Source organism: Rosa chinensis, chromosome 5 (assembly GCF_002994745.2).
Source record: "Rosa chinensis cultivar Old Blush chromosome 5, RchiOBHm-V2, whole genome shotgun sequence".
Taxonomy (NCBI): domain Eukaryota; kingdom Viridiplantae; phylum Streptophyta; class Magnoliopsida; order Rosales; family Rosaceae; genus Rosa; species Rosa chinensis.
In genome coordinates this window covers 13,458,441-13,472,327 of record NC_037092.1, presented here as the reverse complement: position 1 = coordinate 13,472,327, position 13,887 = coordinate 13,458,441, and the positions used below count along the sequence as shown (strand labels likewise).

The 13,887-nt window shown below is 37.3% G+C and overlaps 1 protein-coding gene across 1 annotated transcript; it reads left to right on the top strand.

Moving 5' to 3' along the window:
- Positions 1–10,505: 10,505 nt before the first annotated feature.
- LOC112167199 (wall-associated receptor kinase 2) lies at positions 10,506–13,656 on the top strand. The gene is made up of 3 exons (XM_024304179.2): positions 10,506–11,433; positions 11,527–11,694; positions 12,292–13,656. Exons 1-3 carry the CDS (start codon positions 10,506–10,508, stop codon positions 13,518–13,520), a joined length of 2,325 nt encoding a protein of 774 aa, XP_024159947.1. The 3' UTR covers positions 13,521–13,656.
- The last annotated feature ends 231 nt before the right edge of the window (positions 13,657–13,887 follow it).

Genomic DNA, 13,887 nt, shown 5'->3' with positions numbered 1-13,887 from the left:
TGATCAAATTGCTTGATCATCGCGTTTCTGGAAGCAATGCTGGCGCCAAATTGCAAAGTGATTATCGGCTGGGAACATTGTTTTTTTTTTTTTTTTTTTTTCATATATCCATTTACTAATCGAAAAGTTAAAAAAGTTACCCACTGCAAGTTATTCAAGTAAAATAAAGGGTTTTTGACAATTTACTCAATTTCTAGGGATTTTTTTTCGCACTTACTCCATTAAGTTTTTTAATTCCCTCTTACCCAATACAATCTAAGGGAGTCTTCCCTAATACCCCATTAAGATTTATTTTATGTTTTTATTTTTATTTTAATACCATTTTACCCCTCACCTCTTTGTTACTTAGAGAGAGAGAGAGAAAAAAAAAAATAGAAGAGAGAGAAACCATAGGAGACTTCACCGGAGCCCATTACCAGCCGCAGAAATCCTGTCACCGGTAGCCGGAATCCAGCTAACTTTCGCCAAAATTGAGTCACCGATGGCTGGATTCCCGCCAACTTTCGCCGGATTCCTGTCACCAGCCACCGGCCACCGCCCATCAAACATTTCAGAAAACCTCACCGGAAATGTTTATTACCCCAATAGACATCTATTGCCCACTAATAAAGGGGCAATAGAGGTCTATTGCTCCCCAATAAAACTTTTGGTCTATTGCCCCCCAATAAACGACTATCAGCCATGTATTGCCCCCCAATAGATGTCTATTGCCCCCTCATAGGACTTTCAGTCGCCAGAATAAGAACTAATCTTCCTACATTTAGACAAATAAAACTTTGATTAAAGATAAAAATGAAAATATTACATCAATTCAAAACGTCTATTGCCCCCCAATAGACCCTTAACACACTTCTTTTGGCCCAATAAAACCTTTTTTTCCTTCATTTTTCTTCCATTCTGGGCCTTCTGCCCCATATTACCAAAAAAAGGGGAAAAAAAGCTAGAAATTCACTAAATATTCCACTGATATAACACCATACTAAATCAAAACCCAACACACAAAACCAAGCAAACCAATCCAAAACACCTGAAAATTCAAAAACAGATACACACCATTATAAACAAGAACATTCTTATTCAAACCTATCAATGGCTAAACTACTAGGTTCACTCCCCTGAGCTGCTACGTAGCTCCAAAAAAGTGCATATAAGGTGTTCGACCATTTGCCGCAGAGAAGCTGTTGCTGAACTCCTTTTCTACTCCAGACACGATTTCGGAACCTGATGAATGAAGAAGAAGAAGCTTCCTGCTGTCTAAGCTATCTGGGCCCCTCCGCCGTCGTCAATCATTTCCTGGCCGAACTGTTTCACATCTTCTCAGAGCTTCTCCACTCTCTGCCACTAGAATTCCTCATTGTGAATTGTCGGCGGCTCTACATCGGCCATGGAGTCCTCTGTTTCAATTTCATCATCGGCGAGGCATTCAGAGGCCATCGACGACGTCGTCTGGTTGTCCTTGTCTGTCCTTGTCAGTGCGACAGCGGTTGGATGGGGCCAAACTCACCAGTGAGCTGCAACGGAATCTGGGCTAGATGTCGAACCGCGCCTGAGCTAGAGATCGGGGAGTGAATCGACGCCGGCCAGAGGTGGAGAGAGAAAGAGAGAGAGAGTTTCAGATCGGGAGGAGAAAGAGAGAGGGGTTGATGTTGATGATGTCATTGTAATTCTTTAATTAGTTTGAGGGCAAAATGGTCATTTTCTATTCATTTGGGTAGGTGGGAACAAAAATCTCTTGTTGGGGTAAGTGGGATAATTTTCCCTCATTTTGGGGCTTTGGGTCAAGGACCCTCCCTAAAATAAATCTAAAACTATGCACAACAACAACTCAAAAAAAAAAAAAAAAAAAAAAAAAAGTAATATCTGATCACATAATTGGGCCGGTGTAACTAATTGGATTCGGGTAGCCAATAGTTATGTCACTCCCTAAATTTTGAATAAAAGAATTCAAATCCAAAAAGCGATAACTCAACAAAAGCCTAAATGCTTAGAATTTTGTTTCATTTAAACTAAGAAACAAAACAACTGAAATCACAAATGTTAAAATAGGCTCAATCACTAGAGTCAAATATTACATCACCACGTGTTTACATAAACTCGAAAGCATCAAAGTACAAATGTAAACGCTCACTAAGAGCATATATACTACATACGGCAGAATGATAACAAAATAGGTTATGAACCTAACTCTGCTACAACTACACGCCATGATCTCAATCCTGGTGGTCTTGACCTACAGGAATAACCCCCACACTATGGAATAGTGCGCCGGATTGTAAACAACAAACCCGGTAAGTTTTTTAAGTTCGTATGAGTAAACTCAAATAAAATGACTCAACCTACATGCTTGACAATTTCTCCACTCAAGAATAAAATTAAAGCAATTCGAAACCAACTCCACAATTTAGTAAGAACCCAAGTCCCTCAATGGAATTAAAAGAAAGAAACCACCCGAAACTCTCTTTTAAAAACGCATATTCATGGGCCTTAAGTAACCCACGTGTTACCCCCATGCCATGCAATGGCAGCCAAACTAGAGATCTAACGGATAGTAACCACTCACCAGGCCAAATGCATGGTTCCCCATATAATTGCCTCTGTCAATACTGTGACACTAGTTTGTAGACTGAAAACATTAAAAAAAATCCCACATGACTCAAAATGTTACTCTAAAACTCAAATACTCTTTCAACACAATAAAATCAACAATTACATGATGTATTGTATTCCCGCAAAGATTAAATGCTCAAAACAACAACTTGAATAAAATCATAATTTATTATGCACATCAAAAATGTCACGCCATCAAGATATACATTTCATGTAAATATATATAAATATATATATATATATATATATATTTGTAGTCATCCACTCAGGAATGCCACTAATACCAATTATAGTACACAATCGTAAAACTCGAAAAAATCATTTTTATACTAAAAATTTCATTTTACTTACCTATGAACCATAGCCTATCAAGTTCATATAATTTAAAACAAATATTTATTTCTAGAAAACAATTTCACAATTTAGCGATTAAACTGAAGAATAATGTAACTCGGTTTATAAATGATCCACATGAGATTAACTCACCTCTAAATCCTGCTGCGTCTTCTCTTATAGCCGAGATAAAGTATAGAACACTCTCTGTCAATCACCTAAGTAAAATAAGGTCTCAACTTAGTAAACGATTAAAACGAAAGCGGTTACAGTTCGAACCGAGCATTTGAACCCAAAACTGAAGATTTCGTCAATCAAGACAAAACTCCCTCTAAGATCTCCCAAGGTCTTCGGAACACTTCTAGGATCAATTTCTCAAAATTATAAGATGATCCAAAGGTCGGATCCTCACGGATCGCAAACCAAGAAAACTGAAATTACGTAAATCTAGCATGCTTCAATTTATCACAATATGATCTCATGATATATCGACAAGCTCATATCGACAAGTAGGTGACAACCATGAAAAAAATTTCTTTGGGCTTCTTCCCTTGTTTCCTCTTCCTCACACCTAATTCTGCAATTGCAACTTTCTTCTCCAAAAACAACAATGCCCATAAAAAAAATTTCTTTTACTTTTTGTATTATATGGAACAAAGTAAGAAAAAAATTAATAATAAAGGGTAAATTGGTCATTTTATTGTCATGTACATACTAAATACTGACACAAGCACACTGTTAATTAACTAATTTTGCAATTTTCTTAGGTAATTTAATGAGTGAATGTCATGAGGGATGTTTAATCAACAATACAAAAAATAGTATGTATAAGAACATTAGAAGTGAGTGAATGTCAGGGAGGAGTGAAAAATTCAACCCCAAAAATAGAAGAAGACGAGGACAAGTGTTAGAAGGTTCTTGTACAAAAAAGAAATAAAAAAATAAAAAGCGTAGAATACTGGAGAAGATGAAGAAGAATTCATTGAGAAAAAACAAAAGAGGAAGAAGAAGAGTGGGGATGTGAGATAATTAAGCTTTGAAAATTTGAAAACCTTAATTTCAAAGCTTAATTATCTCACATCCATATTCTTCTTCTACCTCTTCTTTTTTTTATCGATGAATTCTTCTTCAGCTTCTCCAGTACACTATTCTACCGGGGGGGGGGGGTGTATTCAATTCAGATTTTAAAAGACTTTATTTGAGTTTTTATAATCCATGGATTTTCTTAATCCACGGATTGTTTAAAGAGATTTTCTATTTGGACCTCCCAATTTGCTCATTTGACCTCCACCCCTTTTGAATTATTGAATTACATATATATCCTCTTATAAAATGACAATTATAGACAGTGAATTTTAATTAACTAATATTTTCTTTACAAACCTCTCTACCTAGCTAGTTTTCACGATACAGTGGTTTAAATCCTAGACCTGTGATCTTACTCTCATCCATGATAACGTTCCCGTTCTGATCACAACGTTAAAGCCAGCAACGTTCATAAGAGCTATTGCAACTATTTGAAATAACGTTATTAATGGATACACAATTCAATGTTTCAGAGCTTCCAAGCAAGGTATTATTTGAATACTAGTATAAAGTTTGTTGTTGATTAAAAGGCTAAGAAATTTTTTCAGAACTCTAATTAAGTTCTTAATCTAGACTTTGTTTAAGGTTTGGTTGGAGGAGGAGAGTTTTTGGATGGGAGACGATGGCTTTTAGTTTTTTTTTTTTTTTCTTTCTGCGTTTGTGTTCGACTCTAACATTATCAATCTTCTTAATGGCCTTCAGTATGTTTAATCACCACATAGGAGCATATGAATTCGTTTCGATTAATAGGAGCATAGGAGTTAATAAGTTAACTTTTATATATAAATATTGTAGTCAAACTATGTGTGTGTGCTGCAAGTATGGTTCTAGCTAGGATCATGATTTATTTTTTGTTTAGTAATAAAATATGGTCCAAGTTTGTGTTTGCATGCAAAATAAAAAAAATCAAGGAATGTAGATGTAGTGAGTGAATTAGAGGTATAATGAGTAATTTCTTGTTTTGTATGTGAATAATATAACCAAGGTTATTTTAGGAATTCAAAAGGAGGTCTAGTGAGCAAACATTGGGTATTTAAAAGCAATAAGGAGGTGTAGAGAGTAGAGAGGTCAGATGAGCAAATTTGGAGGTTCTAATAGAAACTCTCTTGTTTAAATTCTATATGGACTCTAATTGATTCTAATAGATTGATTTACTAGTATTTGTTTAGATTTTACAAATCTTTATGATGTTTTTGGTAGGTTTTTTTCTTCTTCTTCTTTAATTAAGCAATGGATGTATGGATCCAACTATAATGCTATATCAATGACAAGAAAGTATGGCAATCTACCATTCTTTATGTTGTGTATAATGATAATGATATATGAACAATAAGAGAAAACTAACTAGCCAAAATGTTACACAAAAAATAAATTAAGTAGTAAACTAATGACGTAATTTATTTCATATCTAATTTACAAAAGAATCATGTGTGTATGTATCATCTAAATAATACCATTGAAAGTGAGCTTAATTAGCTAGAAGGATTAAGGCTTCTAGAGCCATAGTGATAAAAATAAAAATAAAAATAAAAATTATTAGATGAGAGCATAGGCAGAGGAAGATAGTGGAAAATAGGTCTAAGACAAAATGGATGAGTGTCACTTATTGAGACCTGTTTTTTTTTTTTTTTTGGCGAAGAGCTTCTTCATTTTTTGAGTGAGAAATAATCCATCAAAATCTTTTGGGAAGTGGTTGATTGTTTTTGAGATTTGATATGTATAAAAAACACTATAAAATCCTCCAAAATCCAGCATTTAATGAAATCTTTAAAAATCCGTATACTTTTGAATATCAGCAGATTTGAATGGATAATTTTAAATCTTAATTGATGTGATGCCCCGGAAATTCGTAATTATTTTCAGAGGAATTTCCGGAATCTAATTTATAGTTGTTGGACGGTTTCGTGGCTCGTGGACGGAGCGGAAGTGTTTCGGACGAAATTCTAATTGAAAAGTGTGACTTTAGGGGTGGCCCAAAGGTTGACTTTTTATTTGTAGGGATTCTCCGAAAACTTCCTTCACGAAAGTTGTAGAGCGCGTCGATACGAGTTCGTGGACATGTGGAACGCGAGAATCGGAGTTCGTATGAGGAAGTTATGGCCATTGGAAGGAATTTCCATTTTGGTATAAATAGAAGTTTCCCAAGTTGGAAACTTACTATTTTCATTTGGTTTCCTTTTCCGGAAAACCAATTTTCCTTTCTCTCTCTTCTCTCTCGGCTGCTACCTTCAGAAACAAAATTTTCCTTCTGACCCGACCTGAACCCGGCGATCCGACCCGGTCGGAACTTGCGTCTCCGGCGACCTCTTCCGGTGAAACGAGCCCAGATCAGTTCGCCTCCTTGCTCCGGTCGTCTCTGTGGTGGTCTCTAGCAGTGATTCTCCTTCACGGCGGCGCTGCAAGGTGGCACAGGTTGTGGAAATCGGACCCGGTCGGAAATCCTTGTTCCGACGTCGGCGAGGCTTCAAGTCTTCTTGGTTGAGCTCAGAGCAGCCTCGTTGATCGATCCTTGGTGGTTGTTTGGATCGATTCACGTGAAACTTCGATCAACTCGGATTGGATTACTGTTCACGGCTTGTGAGGTAGTTTTCGATCCCTTAAGCTTGTTTTCTGACTTCGAGCCTGTTATGAATGTTCACAAGCATGCTTAGATGAAGAACTTTGATGTTGGGAGTTTTGTGAAATATTGAGTTTTGGCCGGCGGGGGCGGTGCGCCACCGTCTGTGGCGGCGTTCCGGCCGTGTATGGGACTTTTTCTGGTATTATATGTCTTCTACTCGTCGATACGAGCGTTTCGATATATAATATGCAAGTTTTGGAGTTCGTTTGGAATTGTTATGATTTTTGCAGTTTCATACCGATCAATTTATTCTATCTGTGAGGATTTGAGCGTCCGATCGACTTGTGGTTTGGTCACATCGATCGTGGACGTATTCCGGAGACTTTGGGAGGTCTCGGATGTGGTTTTGCCTCGATTGGCGCCACTTTGGGGATTTTAGTTCAAAACAGGGGTTTCGGACTTAAATCGTTTGTGAATTATTACTAAGTGGAAACCGATTGTGATTAGGTACTTGACGAAGTATTTGAACGAGTTGTTGGTGATAGTTTTGGTTCGGTTCTGTATTGAAGACGCAGCAGGAGTTCGTGGTGAGTAATCTCACGAAGTTCATTCACGAACGGGTTGACCTTATTGTTTTGAGAGTTATTTAGTTAACTGCAAACTATAGTTGGTATTAGTGGCCTTTCTGAGTGAATGACCACTTATATATATATATATATATATATATATATTTATGTGGAATATGTATATTCTTGTGGGTTGACGAGTGAATTGAAGCAATAAGTATTGATGGGTTTCATTCTATTGTTTGGGGGCTTGACTTTTCGGGAAACATTTTGTGGGAATTGGGAATTTCTATTGTTTTGAAAAGTGTCAAGATTTGGTGTGAGTTGCTTTGATGTGATTTGAATGTTTTGATCTAACGACCGGGGGTCGGAAGATCTGAGAGTCACAGGTTGTGATTTCTCCTGTTGGTTTGATTTAATATTTTGATCTGATGACCGGGGAGGTCTGATGATTGGAGGTCACGGGGTGACATCTCCTTTTGTGTGAGTTGAGTAACTTTTGGGTCTTGAGTGACCATTTTGAAAGGTTTTGATCTGACGACCTGGGAGGTCTGAGGATTTGGGGTTGCTGGGAGTAACCTCAGGCATATATATCGGGACTTCACGCCTTTGGCCGGGTTTGTGGATACGATCAGTTAGAGCTCTAGTCTGTTGCCATAGTACATCATGGGGGGTAGCAGGGAGCTATCTGATGCTCATGAGTACGTGTTTTTAAAAGGGAGTTTCGGGGATTCTTTCTTTTAAATGTCCTGGGAGGACTTGTGTATCATATTTAATTTTCAGAGTTTCAATTATTATGATTTTGTCACGGGGTGACTTGTGTTGATTTGAGAATGTGTTTTAAAAGGGAGTTTCGGGGATTCTTTCTTTTAAATGTCCTGGGAGGACTTGTGTATCATATTTAATTGTCAGAGTTTCAATTATTATGATTTTGTCACGGGGTGACTTGTGTTGATTTGAGAATGTGTTTTAAAAGGGAGTTTCGGGGATTCTTTCTTTTAAATGTCCTGGGAGGACTTGTTTATCATATTTAATTGTCAGAGTTTCAATTTATATGATTTGGTCACGGTGTGACCTTTATTGTTTCTTTGGGGAAAAGAATGTGCTGTTTTGGGAAAACTTGGTGTGTGTTCCTTTTTACGAGTTGATGGGTTTCCTCGTTAGGCGAGTTGTGCATGTGTGGTTTTGAGTTACTCATACGGGCTTGCAAAAGCTTACCGGGTTTGTTGTGTGGCAACCCGGTACACCATTCAAACGGTGTAGGGGTTAATCCTGCAGGTTAGGATAATCGAGGTTGAGGCAGCGAGCTAGCAGCTTTACGGTAGGAAGCCACCTTTGTGACTTTACTTTTGATAAGGACTTCCGTTGTATAATTATTCTGAGCAGCCTTTACGTTTTATTTTGTTGTTGACAATTTAATTCGTAAGCTTGTGTAATATATATAACTCTTTGGATGCGAGTGTATATTTACTTTGAGGGTTCAGGACATCAATATGTGTGTAAGTTTAAGGGAAAAAGATTTCAGGTATTTTGTATTGATGACTGGACGTTCACGCATATATAATTATGGGGTTATATATATCGATTTTCATGTGTGTAAAATTAGGGGCGTGACAATTGAATAGATCAAGATTTTAAAGGACTATTTAAAATCTCAGTTGAATACTCATAAACTTTTAAAATACAAAAAAATCTTGTAGACTCTTAAATGAATACACCCCCCCCCCCCCCCTTACGTCAAAAAAAATTTCTTTTTTATACAAGAACCTTCAAACACTTGTCCTCGCCTTCTTCTATTTTTGGGGTTGAATTTTGCACTCCTCCCTGACATTCACTCACTTCTAATGTTTTTATACGTATTGTTGATTAAATATCTGTCACGTCTCTCTTTTCTCTTTCAAATGTTCAAAACCAATCCTTGACTAATCTCTCTCTTATCTTCGATCTCTTTTTCCCCATAGACTATTATGTTTCTCTCCATTAATTAAGTCAATTAATATACAATATTTTGGAGTTTTAGTACCAACACAAATCCAACCCCTTCCTAAGAAAATGTCTAAATTATTTTATTTATTGTATTGTTATTCATATGCTATGCAACACATGAACGAGAACTTTAATTCATTGCAAAAGAACCGCGATACTAATCCTTTGTTGCTCAATAAAATCAGAAAATTATAGTAGAAACAACCCAAATCAAAAATATCTTTGACACAAAAACAACAGAAATCCTAGACCATAACTCTTTTTTTATTGAAAAGGACACCCTAGACCATAATTGGGATAATAAAAAATATATGATTCGAATGTATTCTTAAATTGTGTTGAGGAAGTCTTTGTCGTTGGAATTGCAGTAAATCTTTTCATTTGTTGAGGAGAATAAGAAGAACAACGGCGTAAGAAAAGCTTTGAGGGAGCCTATTGTGAGTGGGAAGAATGAGAAAATATGGAACTGCAGAAATTTAAGCAAAATTTAATAAGGATAATTGCGACTTTTTATCCTTCTAAATGGTTTTTTTTCAACCTTTAGAAAAAAAAAAGAGTTATAAATCAATTTCAATACTAAAAAAAAAAAAAAAAAAAACAGAATGTGTAAAAGTAAAATAGAACTGGAATTGGTCTACTCATTTTATTTTATAGCTTCTTTATATAGAGAGAGAGACTTACAACGGAAATATCAATTAAAATGATGACATTAAATGCTGATTGATCTGTAATTGTGTTAATTGATGGTAATCGCTGATTTCCTCTCCGTCAGTCGCTTTGACAAAGTCACATAATATATTTTTTCTTTAACAGAATGTCATTTTTCAACCCCTTCCCTTTCCAAAGAATGTCATTTTTCAAAATTTCTCTTGAAATTTGTTCGCATGAAGTGCATGTCAGTGTCTATAGTCTGCACACAACTACACGGGTATATACTGTTAAAATAATTAGACTCCAATTAATATAAGCCACGAATAAATCAAAGCACGTCAACTTGCATGTATGTATATTACCCATTTGCTTGATGGTAGAAAAAGAAAGTCTTAAACAATTCCGACCACAAAGTCTTCGGTCAACAACCATTAGTTCATTACCGAGTTCTTATTTATTCCTTCTTCTTCTTCTTCTTTTTTTGTGCAAATTGCATATTACCAACCTACCGGAAATAATTAAAAGATACAACCTCAACTTACATCGAGTTGCGTTGCAATTTGTCCAGTGACTTGTGGAAAAGGCAAGTCAAGTCGTTTCCTATGAGCCACCCCACAGTACCTAATACCCGGCTGGTCTTCCTTCCAAATCCATATAAAGACGTACCGAGGCATTAAACATCTAAATCACTCGAAAGGAATTGAGCGATTAACATAATGGTCTTATACCGGAGAATGGTCATTTCGCAGCTGATCTCATTGGTAGTGGTGGCCATAGCTGCAGTAGCAATAGCCGACCAAGCCCTCCCGCCTCCTCAAGCCCTCCCTGAATGCCTTGACCACTGTGGCAATCTCACAGTCCCCTATCCATTCGGCATAGGCGACGGCTGTTACCTTACAAAAAAATTCAGCCTCACCTGTAACGAATCCAGCCAACCTCCAACACTACTCTGGGCGGATGGTGGTATCACTACTACTAACATATCCGTGGCCGAAGGTGAGTTGCAAATTTTGGCTAACATAGCCCGTGATTGTTACGACCAAACGGGTCATCAAGGCATGTACAATTTCCCATGGCTATGGGTCTCTCCTCCGTTCACCGTCTCTGGTACCAGAAACAAGTTCATTGCCGTTGGCTATGACACCTATGCCGTTTTTAGAGGGTACCGCCATTCCCCTAATGATAAGGCTAGGCACGTAACTGGATGCATGTCCGTAAGTGACATTCTTGACAATACCACTACTGCTGCTAACGAGCCATGCAAAGGCATTGGGTGTTGCCAAACCTCAATCCCTGACGGACTCAAAAATTATACTATCGAGATAAGCAGTTACTCTAACCATATCTTTGTATGGAATTTCAACCCGTGCAGCTACGCTTTCATTGTGGAAGAAGGCAAGTTCACATTTAACCCGAATACAATTTTTCAAGAACTGCAAAACAATGAACTGCTTCCTCTGATTCTTAATTGGGAAATCGCGGACGGGTCATGTGCTGAAGCTCAAAAGAGGCAGGATTATGCTTGCAAGGCTCATAGCAAGTGTGTCAACCGGACCATCGACATCAAGACTAAACCGTCTGGTTATTATTGCCAGTGCTTGCCAGGCTACCAAGGGAACCCATATCTCCCAGATGGTTGTCAAGGTGCGTGATCCTTATCTCTCATATATATATTTATGCAGGTCAGTTTTGCGGCTCGAAATTGGTTACTTAGTTTATCTTACTTGAATTTATCAGATATTGATGAGTGCATCGCTTCAACGAACCCCTGCAACAATGGAACGTGCACAAATTCAGATGGAGATTACACATGTACATGTAACAAAGGTTTCAGAAACGAAAACCCAAAGAGTTGCATACAGAACACTCCTATATCAAAGAACAAGTCCCTGAAAGTTTCCTTGGGTATGTTTTTCCTCTACAATTGCTAAATATGTACTTATCACGTATTTATGTCAGCTACCTAGCTATGATTTAAACTCTTTTTTTTTTTTTTTTGAACAATTATGCATTTTTGACTTTATGTAATAATCTGAAAAACTTGATGGTCATTTTTTTTTTCTTAAATATAAAAAATAAACAAGAACAATATAAACCGAGACAATGAATGATGACAATGCTCTTATAGGGGTTGTCCAAGTGATGAAGGAGGGTATGAATTATGAAACAAGGTTAGGAACTTAGGATTATGCTAGCCTAGGGATTCGATCCCCCTCCACTCACTATAACCAAAAGCAAGGAAATAACCAAAAAAGTTTCTATCAAAATCATTAATGAAACTTCCAACTAAAAGAATAAAGAACTGCAAATTTCATTGGTTTGCACTTTGCACTAGATAGCAATTTGATTTACATGTTAATTAGCTACCTAGCATGTGTTGTATTCTTTTTGCAGTTTCGAATTGTTCCGACGGTTAGTGTGTCTGTGTGTAGATGTATATATTTTGGTGTTCATGACACCTTGGTATCCCTAATTATAGTGATTGGTTGAATTCGTGTGTAGGTGTCTCTCTGAGCTTCTTAGGAGCATTGCTTGTAACATTTTGGATATACTGCGGACTGAAGAGAAGAAAGTTCAAGATACTCAAAGAGAAGTACTTCAAACACAATGGTGGCTACTTGTTACAACAAAAATTGGAGAATTTCGATGGACCTCAAGCAGCCAAAATATTTACTAGAGAAGAACTTAAGAAGGCCACAAACAACTTTCATGACAGTTTAAAAATTGGTGAAGGAGGCTATGGATTTGTTTATAAAGGAACGCTATCAAATGGAAATGAGGTTGCCATAAAGGTGTCAAAAAGTAGTGCCCCAATGACCCAAAGTAATCAGTTCATTAATGAGGTGATTGTTCTTTCTCAGATCAACCACAGAAATGTGGTGAAGCTTTTAGGTTGTTGTTTGGAGACCCAAACGCCTTTATTAGTGTATGAGTTCGTCAGCAACGGCACACTTTATGAGCATATTCATAAAAAGAATGGCAAGGGACCGCTTTCCTTTGGGCTACGAATGAAGATAGCAACAGAAACAGCAGGATCACTAGCATACTTGCACTACTCTACTTCGATGCAAATTGTGCACCGAGATGTGAAGGCAGCAAACATTCTACTGGATGAGAATTTCACAGCGAAAGTGTCAGACTTTGGAGCTTCAAAATTGGTTCCCGAAGATCAAAATCAACTGTCTACTTTAGTGCAAGGGACGATAGGGTACTTGGACCCTGAATATCTTCAGTCAAACACACTGACAGAGAAAAGTGACGTATATAGCTTCGGCGTTGTCCTTGTGGAGCTAATAACAAGTCAAGTGGCAATTTCTTATCAGAAGCCTGAGGCGGAGAGAAGCTTAGCAAAATTTTTTGTTACTTCTGTAGAAGAGAATCGCCTAGATCAGATTCTCGATCATGAAATAATCAAAGAGGGGAGCTTCGAAACAACTGAACAAGTAGCCCATCTGGCGAAAAGTTGTTTAAGTTTGAATGGGAGCGATAGGCCTACCATGAAAGAAGTAGCAATGAAGCTAGAGGGAGTATTGCAAGTTATGGCAAAGCATCCATGGGGAAAGGCTGATGCCTCACCAAAAGAGACTGACTACTTGCAGCTTGCGTCACATTCAAAAGCCTACGTTGTTGATGTTAGAGGTGATGAAGGTGAAATTATAACCAGTATTGACTACGACCGGAGCATCCAGATTCAACCCCTGATGATGAAGCCTTATGATGGAGGCCGATAGTTGACTAATATTAGCTTCTTGATATTTCATATATAGCTATTGATGTATTGAATTGTTCTTAGTTTGCTTCGGTTGCTTTACTTGCTTTCATCAGTTTAGTATGTACCTACAGTACGTGTCTCGTCTATTTATTGAACTGCTGCATGTAATGTGATTTTAATATGTTGTGTGAAATTATCTTCGTTTATGAAATTCATGAAGCTAAACTTATCTTGGTTAGTTAGTTGCGAACAGGCTGATATAGCCACCTCTCGTAATGGATGAGTTTTTCATCGTTCTGTTGTACTTCTTTATCCAATAAAGTTGTATTCGTCTCAAGAAAAGGAAAAAAAAACAAAAAACTTATAAGTTGCAAGGATAAAATGTA